This window comes from Chlorocebus sabaeus, chromosome 15 (genome assembly GCF_047675955.1).
Source record: "Chlorocebus sabaeus isolate Y175 chromosome 15, mChlSab1.0.hap1, whole genome shotgun sequence".
Classification (NCBI taxonomy): Eukaryota; Metazoa; Chordata; class Mammalia; order Primates; family Cercopithecidae; genus Chlorocebus; species Chlorocebus sabaeus.
Window position 1 is genome coordinate 1,869,818 of NC_132918.1, and position 18,817 is coordinate 1,888,634.

Genomic DNA, 18,817 nt, shown 5'->3' on the forward strand with positions numbered 1-18,817 from the left:
AGATACTTCAGTGCTTTCATGTATATGGAGTACTGAGTGGGGTATCTAGTGCTTGGTCAGTGCTCACTAAACAAGGGTGTCTTTCGCTTTATAAAACAAGACAAACTTCACTTTTGACCTAGGCTGTGCAGTTGTTGATTCTAACCACTCTGCCACTTTTGAGAAGGAGAACAACTTGTTTCAAACTCAGAATAGCTCTCTGGGTTTGGGGATCCCCCTCTGGAAGACTGGTTTTCATGGATGGAGCTCCCATCCCTCAGCTAGCCAACAGTTTTGGGAAATGCACTTCACCCCACCACCCAAGCCCCATGGCAATAGCATTATCAAGGCTACAACCATAGGACAATTATATGTTGCCACCAGATGGTTCTAGCTTTACAGATATCCTGCTGTGTTTTTTCATCTCCCTTAAAAGTCCTTATTTTATCGCAGTTGGCTAACCAGACAGCACTGAAATGTTCCACTGATTTCTGATAGAATGCATCAAAAAAAGAATTTTTTTAAAGCTCACCTGCCATATCTTTTTCTTTATCATATGTGATGCTTTCTTAGGTACTGTGAGTATTTGAAAAGACAAAACATAGTTGCATCCTTTTACAAATGGAATTTTCAGTCCTGTTGAGTAGAAACTTTTAAACAAGTTTCATCCCTGTTCCTCGACGTTTTGACAATGGCCTGTTTTGGAACTGGGCTCGAGCCCATTAAAGATCATGAACTTCTAATTGAAGAGTTGATTGTTTTAAGAGATCACAGGCCTGCCAGAATTCATGTTCTCCAGAGAGGAAAATAAAAACATCCATGAATCCTGGTCACAGACAGCATTTCCTATGGCTTGATCTCTGGCCACTCTGGGTGACCCAATCACTCCCAGATGTCCTTCCCTCTGTCTTAACACAAAGGCTCCTCAGTCTGGTGGGTATTCAGAGGCCTCCAGCCACAACACCGTGGACCAACTGTCTACAAAGTCATCAGAGAAATCTTTTTCTGTGACCCATTTGCTTCAGCTTTTCATACAGTGAGTGAGGTCACAGCTAACAGGAGAGCTAAGTTCTGAAGACATCACAGAAAGCAAAAATTGTGTCCAAGTTGGCCTTGTGAAGCCCTTCCGGGGGCACCATGGGGGAAATCAGCACAACATCCCTCCTAAGTCCAGCCCTGACAAGGCTGCTCCTGCACTGGGATGAAGGGTAGCTGCCCCACAGACCTACCCAAGGCAGGGAAGCAGGAACTGAGACAGATGGAGACAGGAGCAAACTCAAAACTCAAGCTGGAACATACTTTCATTGAGCAGAATAGAGGGCCATATGACCTATACCATCTCAATATTCTCCTCTCCCTTCCCCACCCCGGCTCCTGGAGTGTGCAGGCTGCATTTTTTTCCCCGGTCACCCAGGCTGGAGTGCAGTGGTGCCATCTCAGCTCACCGCAACCTCCGCTTCCCAGGCTCAAGTGATCCTCCTACCTCAGCCTCCCGAGTAGCTGGGACTAGAGGCGCCTGCCACCATGCCTGGCTAATTTTTGTATGTTTTTGTAGAGACAGAGTTTTGACATGTTGCCCAGGCTGGTCTCAAACTCCTGAGCTGAAGCAATCCATCTGCCTCAGCCGCCCAAAGTGCTGGGATTACAGGCAGAGCCACTGCGCCTGGCCTCCTGGCTGTATTCTTGTTAGGTTAAATGCACTTACACTACAACTTGGCTGTACTCCCACTGGCTTCAAGATGAAGTCCAGACTCGTAAGTGTTCCACAATCTGGTTTCTCTCCCTTTCTCCTTCCCTGTCTCTGTGTTCTCCTGACTGCCTCCTTCATTCCAGACACCTGCAGATCTTCATGGGTGTCCTGTTCTCCATACTTTTGCTCACATTTTCCCTCTGTCCAGAATGCCTGAGTCCTCACTCCTCTCAACACCACCTCTTGGAAGCTGCTGCAGAGCCCTGGAGTAACCCACCTAGCACTCACCGTGTGGTACCACTATCACCCAGCCTCTTGCTCTGCTCACAGCAGGAGAGCAGGGCCCACATACTGCTCACTTCTGCAGCCCAGTGCCTAGGACTTGCCCGGCTTGAACAAGGAAAGAGGGAACATTCCATCCCAGACAAGAATGAATCAAGAGAGTTCAATGATAACCAAAGCAGCTCACCTCTGCTTGGAGCCACTACGCCTCTGCCAACCAAATTCAGACCCTGGTTTCCACTAGCACTTAACTGATTTTACCTTTCCTCACATTGTCCTGGGCTCTGATGAGTAAATACCAAAGGTCTGGATAAATCCCATGTAATTGAACCACAGGTTCGTTATCCAAGTATCAATGAACATTTCTCCGATGGCTCCTGTGAGAACAGCTATGGGCCCAAAAGTATAACGAAGGTTTCTTTAATGGAGGATTCAGCCAAAAGGCTATTTTGAGAGGCCAGGGGTCCTCTGAGAAATAACCCAACCTAAGACGAGGCTGACAGCTTCGGTCCAAAGGCATTGTTTTGGAGGTTCAGAAAATCTTCTTACCCAGTCTCCAGCTCTCCTGTCTGAATTCCAGGGAGATGGAATTGCAAGAAAGACTGAAATGGCCCTGATAACAACAAGGCGTCAGGATAAGAGACAGGGCTACCTCACTGTTTATATAGTGTAGTAGATTGTGTTATGGGTCCCAAGTCTTCACCTCCTCCTTATACTCAGGCCCTTTGCTGTGTGGCTTTGTAATTCCTCTCACTAACTTTATGTCCCTTGACTTTGGGTTTGGCCATGCGACTTGCTGTGGCCAATAGAATGAGGCTGCAGGAAAAGTGCACCAGTTCTGAGCCCAGGCCTTAAGAGTCATTGCACGTTTCTGCATGCCTTCTTATACCTCTGCTATGCTGTGAGAATATGCCCAGGCTTGCCCACTGGTTCCAAAGGAAAAATGAAAGACACAGGGAGTAGAGCTGAATGGTGTCACCCAAGACTAGAACCTACCCTCTGCTGAACCTAGATGCATGGATAAATCAGCCAAGGTCCAGCTGAATCCAGCCTGGGCCAGCTGACCTGAAAATCCATGAGAATCAGTGATTGCTGTTCATACCATCGAGCTTTGGGGTGATTTGTTATGGAGCATTTTTTGTGGCAATTGGTAGCTGATACATATGGGGGTCTGGGTCCTGGCCACCACACTAGTTGTTCAAGCATTATTGATTACTGGGCCCACAGAGCATAACTGGTTCTGACCACAGTTGAAAGGCCAGACTGGGGCAGTGGAGGCAGCTTTAGCCACAAGGTGCTTTACTGAGCCTTGAATTTTACATCTTAATATTAGAAAAGCACAATTCAATAGAGATGGATTTGATCATCCACTAACAGGTAGCAAGAGCGTTAGGACTTTCCTAACTTATTATCTGACCTTGGAGCAGGAGAACATTTTCCCACCACATGAAGGTTTTCTATGATCCAAAATAAATTTCCAGCATTCCCAGTCTGCCTCAAGACAAAAAAAAAATCCATATATTTTTGTTTCTTGTTATTTTTTCCCTAAAACACTTTTTGGAAGGCCTATTTAAAATTAAAATTAATGAGCTGCAAATTTATGAACCTTCTTTAAAGTCAGTTTCTCTAATAATCCCAGGAGGTCCTTCATACTAATATGAAACAATTCCAATTATCCATTCCATGAGTTTTAAGTAATTTCGTAAGGTTGGCAAAACATGTGCTATTTTAATCTACCACTATTGCCCCAAATAAAAGTAATGCTAATTAATATTTAAGTGGTTTGGAGGAGTATTTGTGTCTCTGTGTGTGTGTGTGTGTGTGTGTGTGTGTACATCAACTTCCTCCAGTAAACTCAAACTGAAGAAAAGGAATCTTAGTATTACTTTCCTTTGGTGAATGAAAGATCATGTACCATCATAAGTTAAAATGTCTTAGTGTACTTCCATACAGAAACCCCATCTGAAAGTCACCAACATCAAAGATGAAAGGTAGATAAATCCACGAAGATGAGGAAAAACCAGTGCAAAAAGGTTGAAAATTCTGAAAACCAGAATGTGTCTTCTCCTCCAAAGGATCACAACTCCTCGCCAGCAAGGGAACAAAACTGGACAGGGAATGAGTTTGATGAATTGACAGAAGTAGGCTTCAGAAGGTGGGTAATAACAAAGTCCTCTGAGCTAAAGGAGCATATTCTAACCCAATTCAAGGATGCTAAGAACCTTGAAAAAAGGTTAGAAGAATTGCTAACTAGGATAACCAGTTTAGAGAAGAACATAAATGACCCGATGGAGCTGAAAAACACAGCACAAGAACTTCACGAAGCATACACAAGGATCAACAGCCAAATCAATCAAGCAGAAGAAAGGATATCAAAGATTGAAGATCAACTTAATAAAATAAAGCATGATGACAAGATTAGAGAAAAAAGAATGAAAAGAAATGAACAAAGCCTCCAAGAAATAATGCGACTAAGTGAAAAGACCAAACCTATGTTTGATTGGTATACCTGAAAGTGATGGGGAGAATGGAATCAAGTTGGAAAACACTCTTCAGGATATTATCCAGGAGAACTTCCTCAACCTAGTAAGACAGGCCAACGTTCAAATTCAGGAAATACAGAGAACACTACAAAGAGACTCCTCAAAAAGACCAACCCCAAGACACATAATGTTAAGGGCATTATGTTAAGGGCAGCCAGAGAGAAAGGTTGGGTTATCAACAAAGGGAAGCCCATCAGACTAACAGTGAATCTTTCTGCAGAAACCCTACAAGCCAGAAGAGAGTGGGGGCCAATATTCAATATTCTTAAAGAAAAGAATTTTCAACCCTGAATTTCATATCCAGCCAAACTAAGCTTCATAAGTGAAGGAAATTTTTTTACAGAGAAGCAAATGCTCTGAGATTCTGTCACCACCAGGCCTGCCTTACAAGAGCTCCTAAAGGAAGCACTAAACATGGAAAGGAAAAACCAGTACCAGCCACTGCAAAAACATGCCAAATTGTAAAGACCATCAACACTATGAAGAAACTGCATCAACTAATGAGCAAAATAATCAGCTAGCATCATAATGAAAGGATCAAATTCACATATAACAGTATTAACCTTAAATGTAAATGAGCTAAATGCCCCAATTAAAAGACATAGACTGGCAAACTGGATAAAGAGTCAAGACCCATTAGTGTGCTGTATTCAGGAGACCCATCTCATGTGCAAAGACACACATAGGCTCAAAATAAAGGGATGGTGGAATATTTACCAAGCAAACGGAAAGCAAAAAAGAGCAGGGGTTGCAATCCTAGTCCTAACAAAATGGACTTTAAATCAACAAAGATTAAAAAAAGACAAAGAAGGGCATTACGTAATGTTAAAGGGATATGCAACAAGAAGAGCTAACTATCATAAATATATATGCACCCAATACGGGAGCACCCAGATTCATAAGGCAAGTTCTTAGAGACTACAAAGAAACTTAGACTCCCACACAATAATAGTGGGAGATTTTAACACCCCACTGTCAAATATTAGATCAATGAGACAGAAAATTAACAAGGACATTCAGGACTTGAACTCAGTTCTGGACCAAGCAGACCTAATAGACATCTACAGAACTTTCCACCCCAAATCAACAGAATATACATTCTTCTCAGCACCACATCACACTTACTCTAAAATTGACCACGTAATTGGAAGTAAAATACTCCTTAGCAAATGCAAAAGAACAGAAATCATAACAGTCTCCCAGACCGCAGTGCAATCAAATTAGAACTCAACATTAAGAAACTCACTCAAAACTGCACAACTACATGGTAAGTGAACAACCTGCTCCTGAATGACTACCAGGTAAATAACAAAATTAAGGCAGAAATAAATAAGTTCTTTGAAACTAATGAGAACAAAGACACAACATACCAGAATCGCTGGGACACACCTAAAACAGAGTTTAGAGGAAAATTTATAGCACTAAATGCCCACAGGAGAAAGCAGGAAAGATCTAAAATTGACACCCTAACCTCACAATTAAAAGAACTAGAGAAGCAAGAGCCAGCAAATTCAGAAGCTAGCAGAAGACAAGAAATAACAAAGATCAGAGCAGAACTGAAGGAGATAGAGACATGAAAACCCTTCAAAAAAAATCAGTGAATCCAGGAGCTGGTTTTTTTTGAAAAGATCAACAAAATAGACCACTAGCCAGATTAATAAAGAAGAAAAGAGAGAAGAATCAAATAGACACAATAAAAAATGATAAAGGAGATACCACCACCTATCGCAGAGAAATACAAGCTACCATCAGAGAATACTATAAATACCTCTACACAAATAAACTAGAAAATCTAGAAGAAATGGATAAATTCCTGGACACATACACCCTCCAAAGACTAAACCAGGAAGAAGTCGAATCCCTGAGTAGACCAATAACAAGTTCCAAAATTGAGGTAGTAATTAATAGCCTACCAACCAAAAGAAGCCCAGGACCAGGCGGATTCACAACCGAATTCCACCAGAGGTAGAAACAGGAGCTGGTATCGTTTCTTCTGAAACTATGCCAATCAATAGAAAAAGAGGGACTCCTCCCTAACTCATTTTATGAGGCCAGCATCATCCTGATACCAAAACCTGGCAGAGACACAACAAAAAAAGAAAATTTCAGGCCAATATCCCTGATGAACATCGATGTGAAAATCCATAATAAAATACTGGCAAACCAAATCCAGCAGCACATCAAAAAGCTTGTCCACCATGATCAAATCAGCTTCATCCCTGGGATGCAAGTCTGGTTCAACATATGCAAATCAATAAACATAATCCATCACATAAACAGAACCAATGACAAAAAACACATGATTATCTCAATAGATGCAGAAAAGGCCTTTGATAAAATTCAACACCCCTTGATGCTAAAAACTCTCAATAAACTAGGTATTGATGGAACATATCTCAAAATAATAAGAGCTATTTATGACAAATCCACAGCCAATATCATACTGAATGAGCACATGCTGGAAGCATTCCTTTGAAAACTGGCAGAAGACAAGGATGCCCTCTCTCACCACTCCTATTCAACACAGTATTGGAAGTTCTGGCCAGGGTAATCAGGCAAGAGAAGGAAACAAAGGGTATTCAAATAGGAAGAGAGGAAGTCATATTGTCTCTGTTTGCAGATGACAAGATTGTATATTTAGAAAACCCCATCATCTCAGCCCAAAATCTCCTTAAGCTGACAAGCAACTTCAGCAGTCTCAGGATACAAAATCAATGTGAGAAAATCACAAGCATTCTATACACCAATAAGAGACAAACAGCCAAATCAAGAGTGAACTCCCATTCAAAACTGCTATAAACAGAATAAAATATCCATATATCCAACTTACAAGGGATGTGAAGGACCTCTTCAAGGAGAACTACAAATCACTGCTCAAGGAAATAAGAGAGGACACAAACAAATGAAAAAACAGTTTGTGCTCATGGATACAAAGAATCAATATCGTGAAAATGGTCATACTGCTCAAAGTAATTTATAGATTCAATGCTATCACCAACAAGCTATCATTGACTTTCTTCATGGAATTAGAAAAAACTACTTTAAATTTCATATGGAACCAAAAAAGAACCCATATAGCCAAGGCAATCCTAAGCAAAAAGAACAAAGCTGGAGTCATCATGCTACCAGACTTTAAACTATATTACGAGGCTACAGTAAACAAAACAGCATGGTACTGGTACCAAAACAGAGATATAGACCAATGGAACAAAACAGAGGCCTCAGAAATAACACCACACATCTACAACCATCTGATCTTTGACAAACCTGATAAAAACAAGCAATGGGGTAAAGATTCCCTGTTTAATAAATGGTATTGGGAAAACTGGCTAGACATATGCAGAAAACTGAAACTGGACCCCTTTCTTACACCTTATACAAAAATTAACTCAAGATGGATTAAAGAGTTAAAGGTTAAGACCTAAAACCATAAAAACTCTAGAAGAAAACCTAGGCAATACCATTCAGGACATAGGCATGGCCAAAGACTTCATGACTAAAACACCAAAAGCAATGGCAACAAAAGCCAGAATTGACAAATGGGATCTAATTAAACTAAAGAGCTTCTGCACAGCAAAAGGCCTAATATCCATAATCTACAAAGAACTTAAACAAATTTACAAGAAAAAAACAACCCCATCAAAATGTAGGCAAAGGATATGAACAGACACTTCTAAAAAGAAGACATTTATGTGGCCAACAAATATAAGAAAAAATGCTCACCATCACTGGTTATTAGATAAATGCAAATCAACACCATAATCAGATACCATGTCACGCCAGTTAGAATGGTGATCACTAAAAAGTCAAGAAAACAACTGATGCTGGAGAGGATGTGGAGAAACAGGAACGCTTTTACACTGTTGGTGGGAGTGTAAATTAGTGCAACTATTGTGGAAAACAGTGTGGCGATTCCTCAAGGATCTAGAACTAGAAATTCCATTTGACCCAGCAATCCCATTACTGGGTATATACCCAAAGAATTATAAATCATTCTACTATAAAGACACATGCACACATATGTTTATTGCAGCACTGTTCACAACAGCAAAGACTTGGAACCAACCCAAATGCCCATCGATGATAGACTGGATAAAGAAAATGTGGCACATATACACTGTGGAACATTATGGAACCATAAAAAAGGATGAGTTCATGTCCTTTTCAGGGACACGGATGAAGCTGGAAACCATCATTCTCAGCAAATTAACACAAGAACAGAAAACCAAACACCGCATGTTCTTATTCATAAGTGGGAGTTGAACAATGACAACACATGGACGCAGGGACGGGAACATCACACACTGGAGCCTGTCGGGGGTCGGGGATTAGGGGAGGGATAGCATTAGGAGAAATACCTAATGTAGATGATGGGTTGATGGGTACAGCAAACCACCATGGCATGTGTATACCTATGTAACAAACCTGCATGTTCTGCACATGTATCCTGGAACTTAAAGTATAACAATAAAAAAAAATGTCCTAGTGTAGGCACTGGTTCATAATGGTATATTCATTTCATTTTATCCAAACTTAACTCTCATAGTTTTAAGTAAGGGACATGCTATGCATTTTGAAAAATAACTATCAAAACTGGTGACTGTTTTTCAGAAATGGTAATAAATCTAATAGAGGGGTTTCTGGCCCCAAGGCTAAAACAGTCTTTCAGAAGGAATTGTTTCAAAAGGAAGCCATTCTGCGAAATGAGGCTAAATGATCAGGACCAACACCTTCATCCTAAATGAAGTCTAAAATAAAAGGTTGGTGAAGAGGAAACAGAAGGCTGCTGTATGGCTCACCTTTAGCCTTGGGGGATTCAAGTAGTGGGGGAAGAAACCCTGAAACAATAAAGAGACTGTCTGTTCACTTGGATCAGGACAGCCTGCCCCTCTCCTTCAGCCCTCTCCTGCCACAGAAAAGTTACTTGTTGTTAAAACATACACTATTGTTAAGAGTGTGTGTGTGTGTGTGCACGCGCGTATGCATGCATGGAGACGGGAGTGGGGATACACCTTTATATAATAATAGGTTGAATCACATGAAATTGTCCAAAAGGTCAAATATTGGCAATGAATGATTCAACTTAATACAATCAGCAAGCATAAAATAGCCACCCCCCAAATACTCACAGAAATTAGAAATATAAGCTAAATTGTGAGATATGTAGAACTGCAAACAAAACCAAACCTAAACAATCTTCCCAACAAAGCTTTTGTTATAATTATTTTGTAATATACATTTTTTTAAAACCACAAAATATTATTGTAACCCATCAACTCTGTTTATCCTCTTCAGTGGGGAAATCTGCACATTCAGGTTTGGGGCCTGGGGTCAAGGAAAAGGAGCTTCTGAGAGCAATGCTATGAAGGAAACACTGACATACCTAGAGAGCAGCAGTTTACCCCGAAGCTGCAGGTCCGCGGCACAGTCCTCTGAATGGCAATTCCTTTCAAAAACAGTCTGTGAGAGAGACAGGAGAGGAAGGTTAGGGCAGGACTGAGTGGCAAACGAGTACACAGTGGCCAATTCCTTTCTTGCAAATCAGTGGGAATTCTCCCCCTGAGCCCCTCAGGGCCTCTACTCCCACCTCCAAGAAGCCAGCTCTCCAGCTTGGGAAGGGGTTCTTCCAAGCTCCAAGGAAGCCTAAGTCAACTGTGGTCTTGATTTCGTGAGTGCATTACTTACTTATTTGATTCATTCTCTAGTCTACTGAAGTGCTTCGCCAAGCAGTTTTTTCAAGAGAGGTACGTGGTGGTGGATGTCCTTTCGGTCTTTGCTCGTGTGAGACTGTCTTTCAGATGTTCTTAGATGAATGATAATCCAGTTGAGTAAAGAACTCTCAGATTATAGTTTGGTCATTTCCCCCTGTTTGCTCTGTCTTGGGGAGGCAGGAAATTTACATTTGAAACAGGTTCTGCCTGAGCAATGGGCCTTTTTGAATTTGAATTTTCAGTATTAACAGGAGAAGTCAAAGGCAATTAGGCCATCAGGCTGAGGGAATCACAACAGAGTCGGGGAGATTCTTTCCAGTTTCTTGGTAGGGCAGTCAGCAGTTAACAGGGACACAGTGCCTTTTCTCTAACCAAGACCGGGCCTCAACAGCCAGAGCCCCACCCAGTGCTGGGGCCAAGGCTTGGCGTGCCAAAACCCAAATATTTCCAGAGAGCTTGCTGGCTGTGCCTGGTCCTGGGCCTATCTGTGGAGGCTTGCCAGGAGATCAGCAGCAGCGTCTGGAGAGGGGTGAGGGCTTTCTTCTATGGTCCATGGAGGGCTTGTTAGTCTTCCCCTCGATCGGTCTCAACCTCTCTGACATTTCAGATCTATGGACAGTAGCTTCCCTAAGCTCCAGATGACAGACTCTTCACTACTGTTCAGTGGCTTTGCTCATTTCAGTGGAATTTGGAGAGAAGAGCCTGTTGACAACTTTTAGTTGTAATTTACTCATTATTAAACTTCTTCCTTGTCACTGCTCATGTTTGTGAGTTTTTTCCCCAAAATGTAGTTCCAGGTTATTTCTTCCCTGCCCACAGAATAAGTCCAGGCAGCACCTTGGAGTGCCAGTGTGGGCTCCAGCAAACATGCTGGCCAACGAACAGTCTAGACTCGACCAGACAAGAGTAATTTCGCCTATGGAAATTCATATTCCCCTGCCACATTTCCAAAAGAAAAAAGTGTCCCAGCCAACACTCCCTTCCTTGATTATCAGGGAAAATATCATGGAAGTCTTGGGCAAAAAGAGGAAATTCCCATGTTCTTTTGGACATTACTGGGGTCAAGGAGAGAGCCAAATTTCCAGGAGATTTCAATATATTCGTGCTTTTCTTTCTTTTTTTTTTTTTTAAGACGGAGTCTCGCTCTGTTGCCCAGGCTGGAATATAATGGTGCAATCTCGGCTCACTGCAACCTCTGCCTCCCGGGTTCAAGCGACTCCTCTGCCTCAGCCTCCCAAGCAGCTGGGACCACAGGCACATGCCACCATGCCTGGCTAATTTTTTTTTGTATTTTTAGTAGAGACAGAGTTTCACCATATTGACCAGACTGGTCTCAAACTCCTGACCTTGTGATCCGCCTGCCTCGGCCTCCCAAAGTGTTGGGATTACAGGCGTGAGCCACTGCACCCAGCCAATTTGTGCTTTCTTTGCCATCTCAACTAAGAAGAAAACAGGAGGAAGTGCATGTAAGGATGGCATGAATGTCTCACACAAGATGAAAGGTGGGCTTTATGAGCTCTGAGGACAGAGGGAAGGTGCCAAAGAAAGCTTCCCCACCAAGCTAGTGAAACTTCAGCTTAGAGGTCCCCAGCTGACATGGCCCCTACAGAAGCCTTGCAGAAACTTTGTTTTCATAATTTCACCTTTTTTTTTCCCTTCAAGACCCACCCTCTACTGTATAAGCCTCAGGTCTCACAAAACCCGGATCGGCCCCTAGGGTACCGTCCCCTCATCACACATGCCCTTCCTGTCTCACAGGCAAGACAGTCCAACTTTGTGAGGCAAGGAGGGGTGAAGGGGTGGAGGTGGAGGTGGAAGAGGTGAGAACGGAAGAACAGGATGTGACCTAAATCCATCTGGTGACGTGCAGGCTGCCAGATCTGGCATGTGCCCTCCTCACCTCTGTCACTCTGGCTTTCTCATGCCAGCTATCACTCAGGTTGGCCTTACAACTTCCCACCCAGGGCCTCCCCACAAGCAGATCCCCAGATTCCTCCAGCTGGTTCACCTAGTACATGTCCTCTCACCCTTCAATGAGCAAATCTAGACCACTTCTCTGAGTACCTGCGCAAGTTCAGGCCCATCGTGAGCTCTCACAGTTCCACATACTTTTTCCTTCTACTACTCATCTCAATCATAACTAACCAATTTTATCATTACACGTTCAGTGGTAGTCTCCCCTGCTAAAATGATGTCCCAAGAGGATTGCGGGGGCACTGTATCGGTCTTGCTTGCCTCTGTGCCCGCCCTCAGGGCCTGGCACGTAGTTGCTGCTTTATCAACACTGAAAGACCACACATTGCCCTGAGCGACAGAGTGACCATTCAGATGGAGAGTCAAATGGTGGATGCCCCAGCTTAGAGCCAATACTAGCACATTGTTCATCAAGACCAAACCTCCAGCCCCCTAACCAAAGTACTGTCCCTTAGCCATGTGAGATGCAAAGACTTCTCATGAGGAATTGGTTGCTTTGTAAAGACTCTTTTTCCTTGTCCTAACTTTCCCTTGAACTCTGCTATTTCCCATCCCTGAAACTGGCTTCTTTAGCTGTCTAGTCCTCCAATGCTGCTGAATTTCCATCCAACAAAGGCAAGCCCTGAGTTTGACACACATACACACACAGTATGTGTGTGTATGCACACATATACATGTACACACATATCCCTACAGCTTATATGAGTGCTTGTACTGATCAAATAAAATTAAGCACAATCATGGAAAGATAAAATACTAGTTAAGAAATAAGGAAATTGAAAGTTTAATCCTATTTTAACTGTATTATATGAAGGAAATTGGCTTTTCTTCCCTCCATGACTCAGTTTCCTCATTTATAAAATGAAAATAATAGCACTAGTGACTGTCCTGTAAATCCAGATTAGCATATAGCCAGGGGTAGGAGCTTGCAGTGATAGTGATTTTGTCTTAGGCACTGTGCATCACTATTTACACTGGCAAATGTGAGCAACACTGTGCCTGAGTGAACACCATGAAGCTTAATTAGTGGATGGTGGGGCTGGGTGTGGATGGCAGGGCCAGGAGCGGTGGCTCACACCTGTAATTCCAGCACTTTGGGAGGCTGAGGCGAGTGATCACCTGGGGTCAGGAGTTTGACCATTATTGAGAGGGGGGTACTGAAATCTCCTGTTATTATAGTGCTATCAGTTTCTCCTTTCAGATCTATCAGTGTTGTATATACTTAGGTGCTCTGATGCTGGGTGCATTTATAATTGTTATGTCTTCCTGTTGAATTGATCCTTCTGTCATTAAGAAATGACCTTCTTTGTCTCTAGAGACAGTTTTTGAATTAAAGTCTATTTTGTTGATAGAAGTATTAACCACTCCTGCTCTCTTTTGGTTGGCATTTGCATGGACTACCTTTTTCCATCTCTCTGTGTGACCTTGAATCTAAAAGTGAGCTTCTTGTAGACAGCATATAGTTTGATCCTGGTTTTTTTTTGTTTTTTTTTTTTTAAATAATCTATTCAGTCATGCTGTGTCTTTTTATTGGGAAGGTTAGTCTATTTACATTTAAAGTAAATATAGAGACAGATTTACTATTGCCATTTTGGTAACTCTTTTCTATGTGTCTTGTTCTTTTGTCCCTCTTTTTCTCCCTTGCCGTTTTTGTTTCTTTTTCTTGTATTGATAGGTTTTGATTCCTTTCTTTTTTTAATATAACTTCTATAGGTATTTTCTCGGCGGTTACCAGGAGCTTACATAAAATAACTTGTAACTGTCATTATAAGTTCACAATGTAACTTTACTTGCATAAAAGAACTCTGGTTTTCCCTTGGCTCCCCACATGTTATATGCTATTGATGCCTCAATTTATATCTATTTATATTATGTACCCATTAACATAATTTAGTTAATATTTATAATGGTTTTTAAAATACTTACGTCTCTTAACTTTCTTCATAGACATAAAAGCTATCTACTCATCACCTTTATAGTAATATAGCGTTCTGATTTTGTCCATATACTTACCTTTACCAATGAGTTTCCTTCTTTATTATGCTCTCTTGTTGTTATTTAGTATCCTTTCATTTCAACTTGAGAAGCACAGGTTTGCTGGGTATATTACTGTTGGCTAGCAGGGTTTTTAAATTTTATTTTTTTAATTTATTAGAGACAGGGTCTCACTTGGTCATCCAGGCTGGAGTGCAGTGGCATCATCTCGGCTCACTGCAGCCTCCACCTCCTGGGCTCAAGCGATCCTAACATCTCAGCCTTCCAAGTAGCTAGGACTACAGTCGCATGCCATCATGCCCGGCTAATTTTCTGTTTATTTTTTTGTAAAGACAAGGTCTCATTATGTTGCCCAAGCTGGTTTCAAACTTCTAGGCTCAAGTGATCCTCCTGCCTCAGCCTCCCAAAGTGTTGGGATTACAGGTATGAGGCACTGTTTCTGTCACCCCACTCTCTTCTGACCTGCAAGGTTTCTGCTGAAAAATCCACATCACTAATCATCAGGGAAATTCAAATCGAAGTCACAATGAAATATCACCTCACAACAGTTAGGATGGCTATTATAAAAAAGAAAAGAGATAAAAAGTGTTAGTGAGGGTATGGAGAAAAGGGAACCCTTATACATTGTTGGGAGGAATGTAAATTAGTACAGCCATTATGAAAAAAGTATGGAGGTTCCTCAAAAAAATTAAAAATAAAACTACTATATGACCTAGCAATTCCTCTTCCGGGTATATACTCGAAGAGAATGAAATCAGTACCTTATAGAAATATCTGCATTCCCATGTTCATTGCAGCATTATTCACAATAGCTAAGACACGGAATCAACCTAAGTGTTTGTCAACAGGTGAATGGATAAAGAAATTGTGGTATGTATATATGTATATATACTACACACACACACATATATATATACACACACACACACACACACACAAATGGAATATTATTCAGCCTTTAAAAAGGAGATCCTGCCATTTTTGATAACATGGATTAACCTGGAAGACATAATGCTAAGTGAAATAAGCCAGACAAAGAAAGAAAAATATTGTATGATCTCACTTATTGTGGAATCTAAACAAGTTAAATACACAGAACCTGAAAGTGAAACTCTGGTAGTTACCAGTGGTTGGGGAGGGGATAGGGAGTGGGGAATGGGGAGATGTTGGTCAAAGGTACAAAGTTGTGGTTAGGTAGAATGAAAAAATTTAGAGATTGAATGTACAGTGTGATGACTATGTTAACAATATTGTATTATACACTGGAAATTTGACAATAAAGTAGATTCCAAGTGCTATTACTATCAAAAAACAAAAAAAAACAAAAAAAAAAACTATGGTAGGCAATGGATACGCTCATTTGCTTGACCATAGTAACCATTTCACTATGTAAATGTATATCAAAACACATCATTTTATACACTTTATATACATTAAAAAACAATAAAATCAAATTCATGAACAAAATAAATGTTGTTATTTTAAGTTACTAAATTTCAGAGTTTGTTATGCAGCAATAGAATACCAGAATACTCAGCCAACCTAATGACTTTCCCTAACTTGGGCAATGCTATGAACAAAAATGGTCTGCACAATCCCTGGCAAAGTCTTGGCTTAGGTAAGACCCTCCATAGGCCAGGAATGCAGTTGTTTAATAGGTAAAAAAGCAAAATAAACCATGGAATCAAGACACCTGTGTCATGCACTGGGGAGCCTGATGTTGAAACTCAGTTCCTGTGTTCTAGACCTGGATTAGTCTCTTTGGGCAAATGGCCAATTCGTTTCCTAAGGAACTGAAAGGCATCTCTCTGGAACAGAAGGGTGGACAGACTAAAGCCTTGGAATACTAGATGACAACACAGTTTCAAAAACCAAGTAGAAATGACTTCTCCTTTGCACAAAGTACAAAAAGTACAGGTTCTCCATGAAGCCAGTGGCCCAAACTCCTGATTTTCCTCTGAGGGAACAATCCCAATAGCTCCAACTTGGGCCTTTAAGAAAAGTCCTCAGCCTGATTTTATCCACATTTCCCTAAGTCCTCTGGCAAACACAAGTTTGGCTGCTTGAATCAGACAAATCGGAACCCAGCTTGGAAGCAGTCTCTTCCACCTCCCTCCAGACTCCACCTGCTAGTTGGCCAAAGCCCTGTCTAGTTATTTCCCTGGCAGAAGTCTTTCCAGCAAATGTTAACAGATGTAAGAAGCCATCATCTCTTATTCCTCCCTGGTTAAAGGAGGTTCAAATCTTTCTCTCGGGAGATAATCGTTTCCTGTCTCAGGCTTCAGAGAGCTGAGGACTGGACATCCAGTGGCCTCCTCAGCCTCATGGACTCGATTTCTCTGCTGGCTCCTTTCTCACCTTGGTCTTCATCTCAGGTTTCCCTGGGAAAAAAATATTTTCCCCCAGTTGTCTTTGAAAATATTTTCTCCAGCTTCTCACTAAATCCTTACTCTACTTCTTTTAGAACAAGACTGGCAACTTTTTCTGAAAAGGGTGAGACAGTATATGTTTTGGGCTTGTAGGCTATACGGTCTCAGTCACACTACTCAACTTTGCTGTTGTAGAGCAAAAGCAGCCATAGATAATACATAAGGGAATGGGCATAGATGTGTTCCAATAAAACTTTATTTACAAAAAACAGGCAGTGGTGGATCTGGCCTATGGACTAATGTTTGTTGAATCCTGTTCTAGAATATCTGGCTATGTTTCTTCATTTCCTTCAAGCCGGGAAAAAAAAAAAATTCAATGAATCCAGATCAAGTTGCATTTTCCTCTGAGTCAGAGTAAGGAGGCTGGGGCTGACTGTGCTTCTCTTACAGTGCCATGGTCACCAAGGCCAGGGCAGCTTTGGGGACATGTGATTCAGAAATGGCAGCGCTCCTGGCTGAGGTGACTTCACAGAGGATGTCATCTAGGTGCTAAGGCCTTGGGAGGGGTAGCTCATTTCTCCCACCCAAATCTGTACCAGAAAATCTTCCCTTCTGATCTAACAGGAAATAGGATTCTTAGCCTAGTCCAGCTATCTTGTTCAGAGGAGAATCAGTTTCTTGGACTTGGTGATATTTGCTTTAAAAAAAATACAATTATTGACATGGATTCAACACTGTTTATAGGGTTGATATGGCAACCAAATCCCATGCTGAAGCCTGAAAAAAGGAGAACAATTGGACTGAATAATCCCACACCAAGGAGAGGAAACAAGAAGGCTATTTTTAAGCTGATTTGATCGATGTATTTTTTTTTTTTTTTTTTTAAGATGAGTCTCATTCTGTCGCCCAAGCTGGAATGCAGTGGCGTGATCTTGGCTCACTGCAACCTCCACCTCCCAGGTTCAAGCCTCGTGCCTCAGCCTCCTGAGTAGCTAGGATTACAGGCACGTACCACCGCGCCTAGCTAATTTTTGTGTTTTTCGTATGGATGGGGTTTCCCCATGATGACCAGGCTGTTCTCAAATTCCTGACCTCAAGTGATCCGCCTGCCTCAGCCTCCCAAAGTGCTGGGATTACATGTGTGAGCCACCGCACCCAGCCTAGCAATATATTTCTTGATATGCAGTATGACTTAGCAGAAGGTCTCTGCCCCTATGGTGAAGCATCCTGCCTGGATGACAGGAGTGACATTTCTGAACTGGTGTTCCTTCCATAGCCCCACATAAGTTTCCAGAGCCACGTAATTCATGCTTATAACCCCCAGCATCTAGCACAGTATTTAAATTTTTTTGTATTCATATAAATGGCATGACCCGAGTGTAAGAGGTTTCTCCCTCCCAATTCTGTTTCAATGGGCTGTTTTCCCAGAATCCAAAACTGCCCTTCCTGTGGCACGTTACAAGAGTGCAGGAATTTCAGCTCCATTCAGCCCTGTGCCTAAATGAAGGAAGGTAAAGGCTCATTGCATCTTAAAATCAAGGCATACACTGTTGCTTTATAAAAAATTCATCAAGAATCAATGAAAGGCAAATCGTTCATGAAATTAAAGCTGAGGAATTCCTTCTATCTCAGGGTCTGTACAAATTGTCCTTCCAGATTTTGAAACCATGGAAGGATAAAAAAAAACCCTCTTGGTTTCCCTTTAAATACAAACTCAGCACCAATTATGCTTTATGGTCCTGTGGGAAAACTAGAAATGTCAAGCTCTGCTGTCTTGGGTGTCTTTTACTCCGTGGCTCTGCAGGTTGCAGAATTATCCCCTCTGCCTAAAGGCAACATTTTTAAAAACATGGTATATGTTCATGGGATACAAGTGCAGTTTTGTCACACTGATAAATTCTGTCATGGCAAAGTCAGGGCCTTTGGTGCACCCATCACTGGGCCAATACGCACGGTACCCAAAAAGCAGCCTCCCGTCATCCATCTGGCTCCAACCTCCCCACCCCTCCATTGTCCATCACTCCACAATCTGCTTCCATGTGGAGACATTACTTAGCTCCCACTTATAAACGAGAACATGTGGTATTTGTCTTTCCGTGTCTGAGTTGTTTCACTTAAGACAATGGGCTCCGGTTCCATCCATCTAAAGGCATCATTTAGGTGATCCAGTTCAACCCCTGTGGTAACTGAGCAGGGCTGACTGCTTGGTGAGGCCCTGGCCCCATGGGACTCCCAGCCCAACGCTCTTCTGGATCTGCCTGGGACTAGGTGGCC

At 41.9% G+C, this 18,817-nt stretch overlaps 1 protein-coding gene across 3 annotated transcripts in view; it reads right to left on the bottom strand.

Annotated features, from left to right (window-relative positions):
• ITGA9 (integrin subunit alpha 9) overlaps nt 1-18,817 on the bottom strand; it is a 384,455-nt gene that overhangs the window by 167,721 nt on the left and 197,917 nt on the right. For all 3 annotated transcript variants that reach the window (XM_007971773.3, XM_007971776.3, XM_037988454.2), the window contains exon 17: nt 9,878-9,954. In XM_007971773.3, coding sequence (XP_007969964.3) covers nt 9,878-9,954 — 77 coding nt within the window. The remainder of the gene's footprint in view (nt 1-9,877; nt 9,955-18,817) is intronic.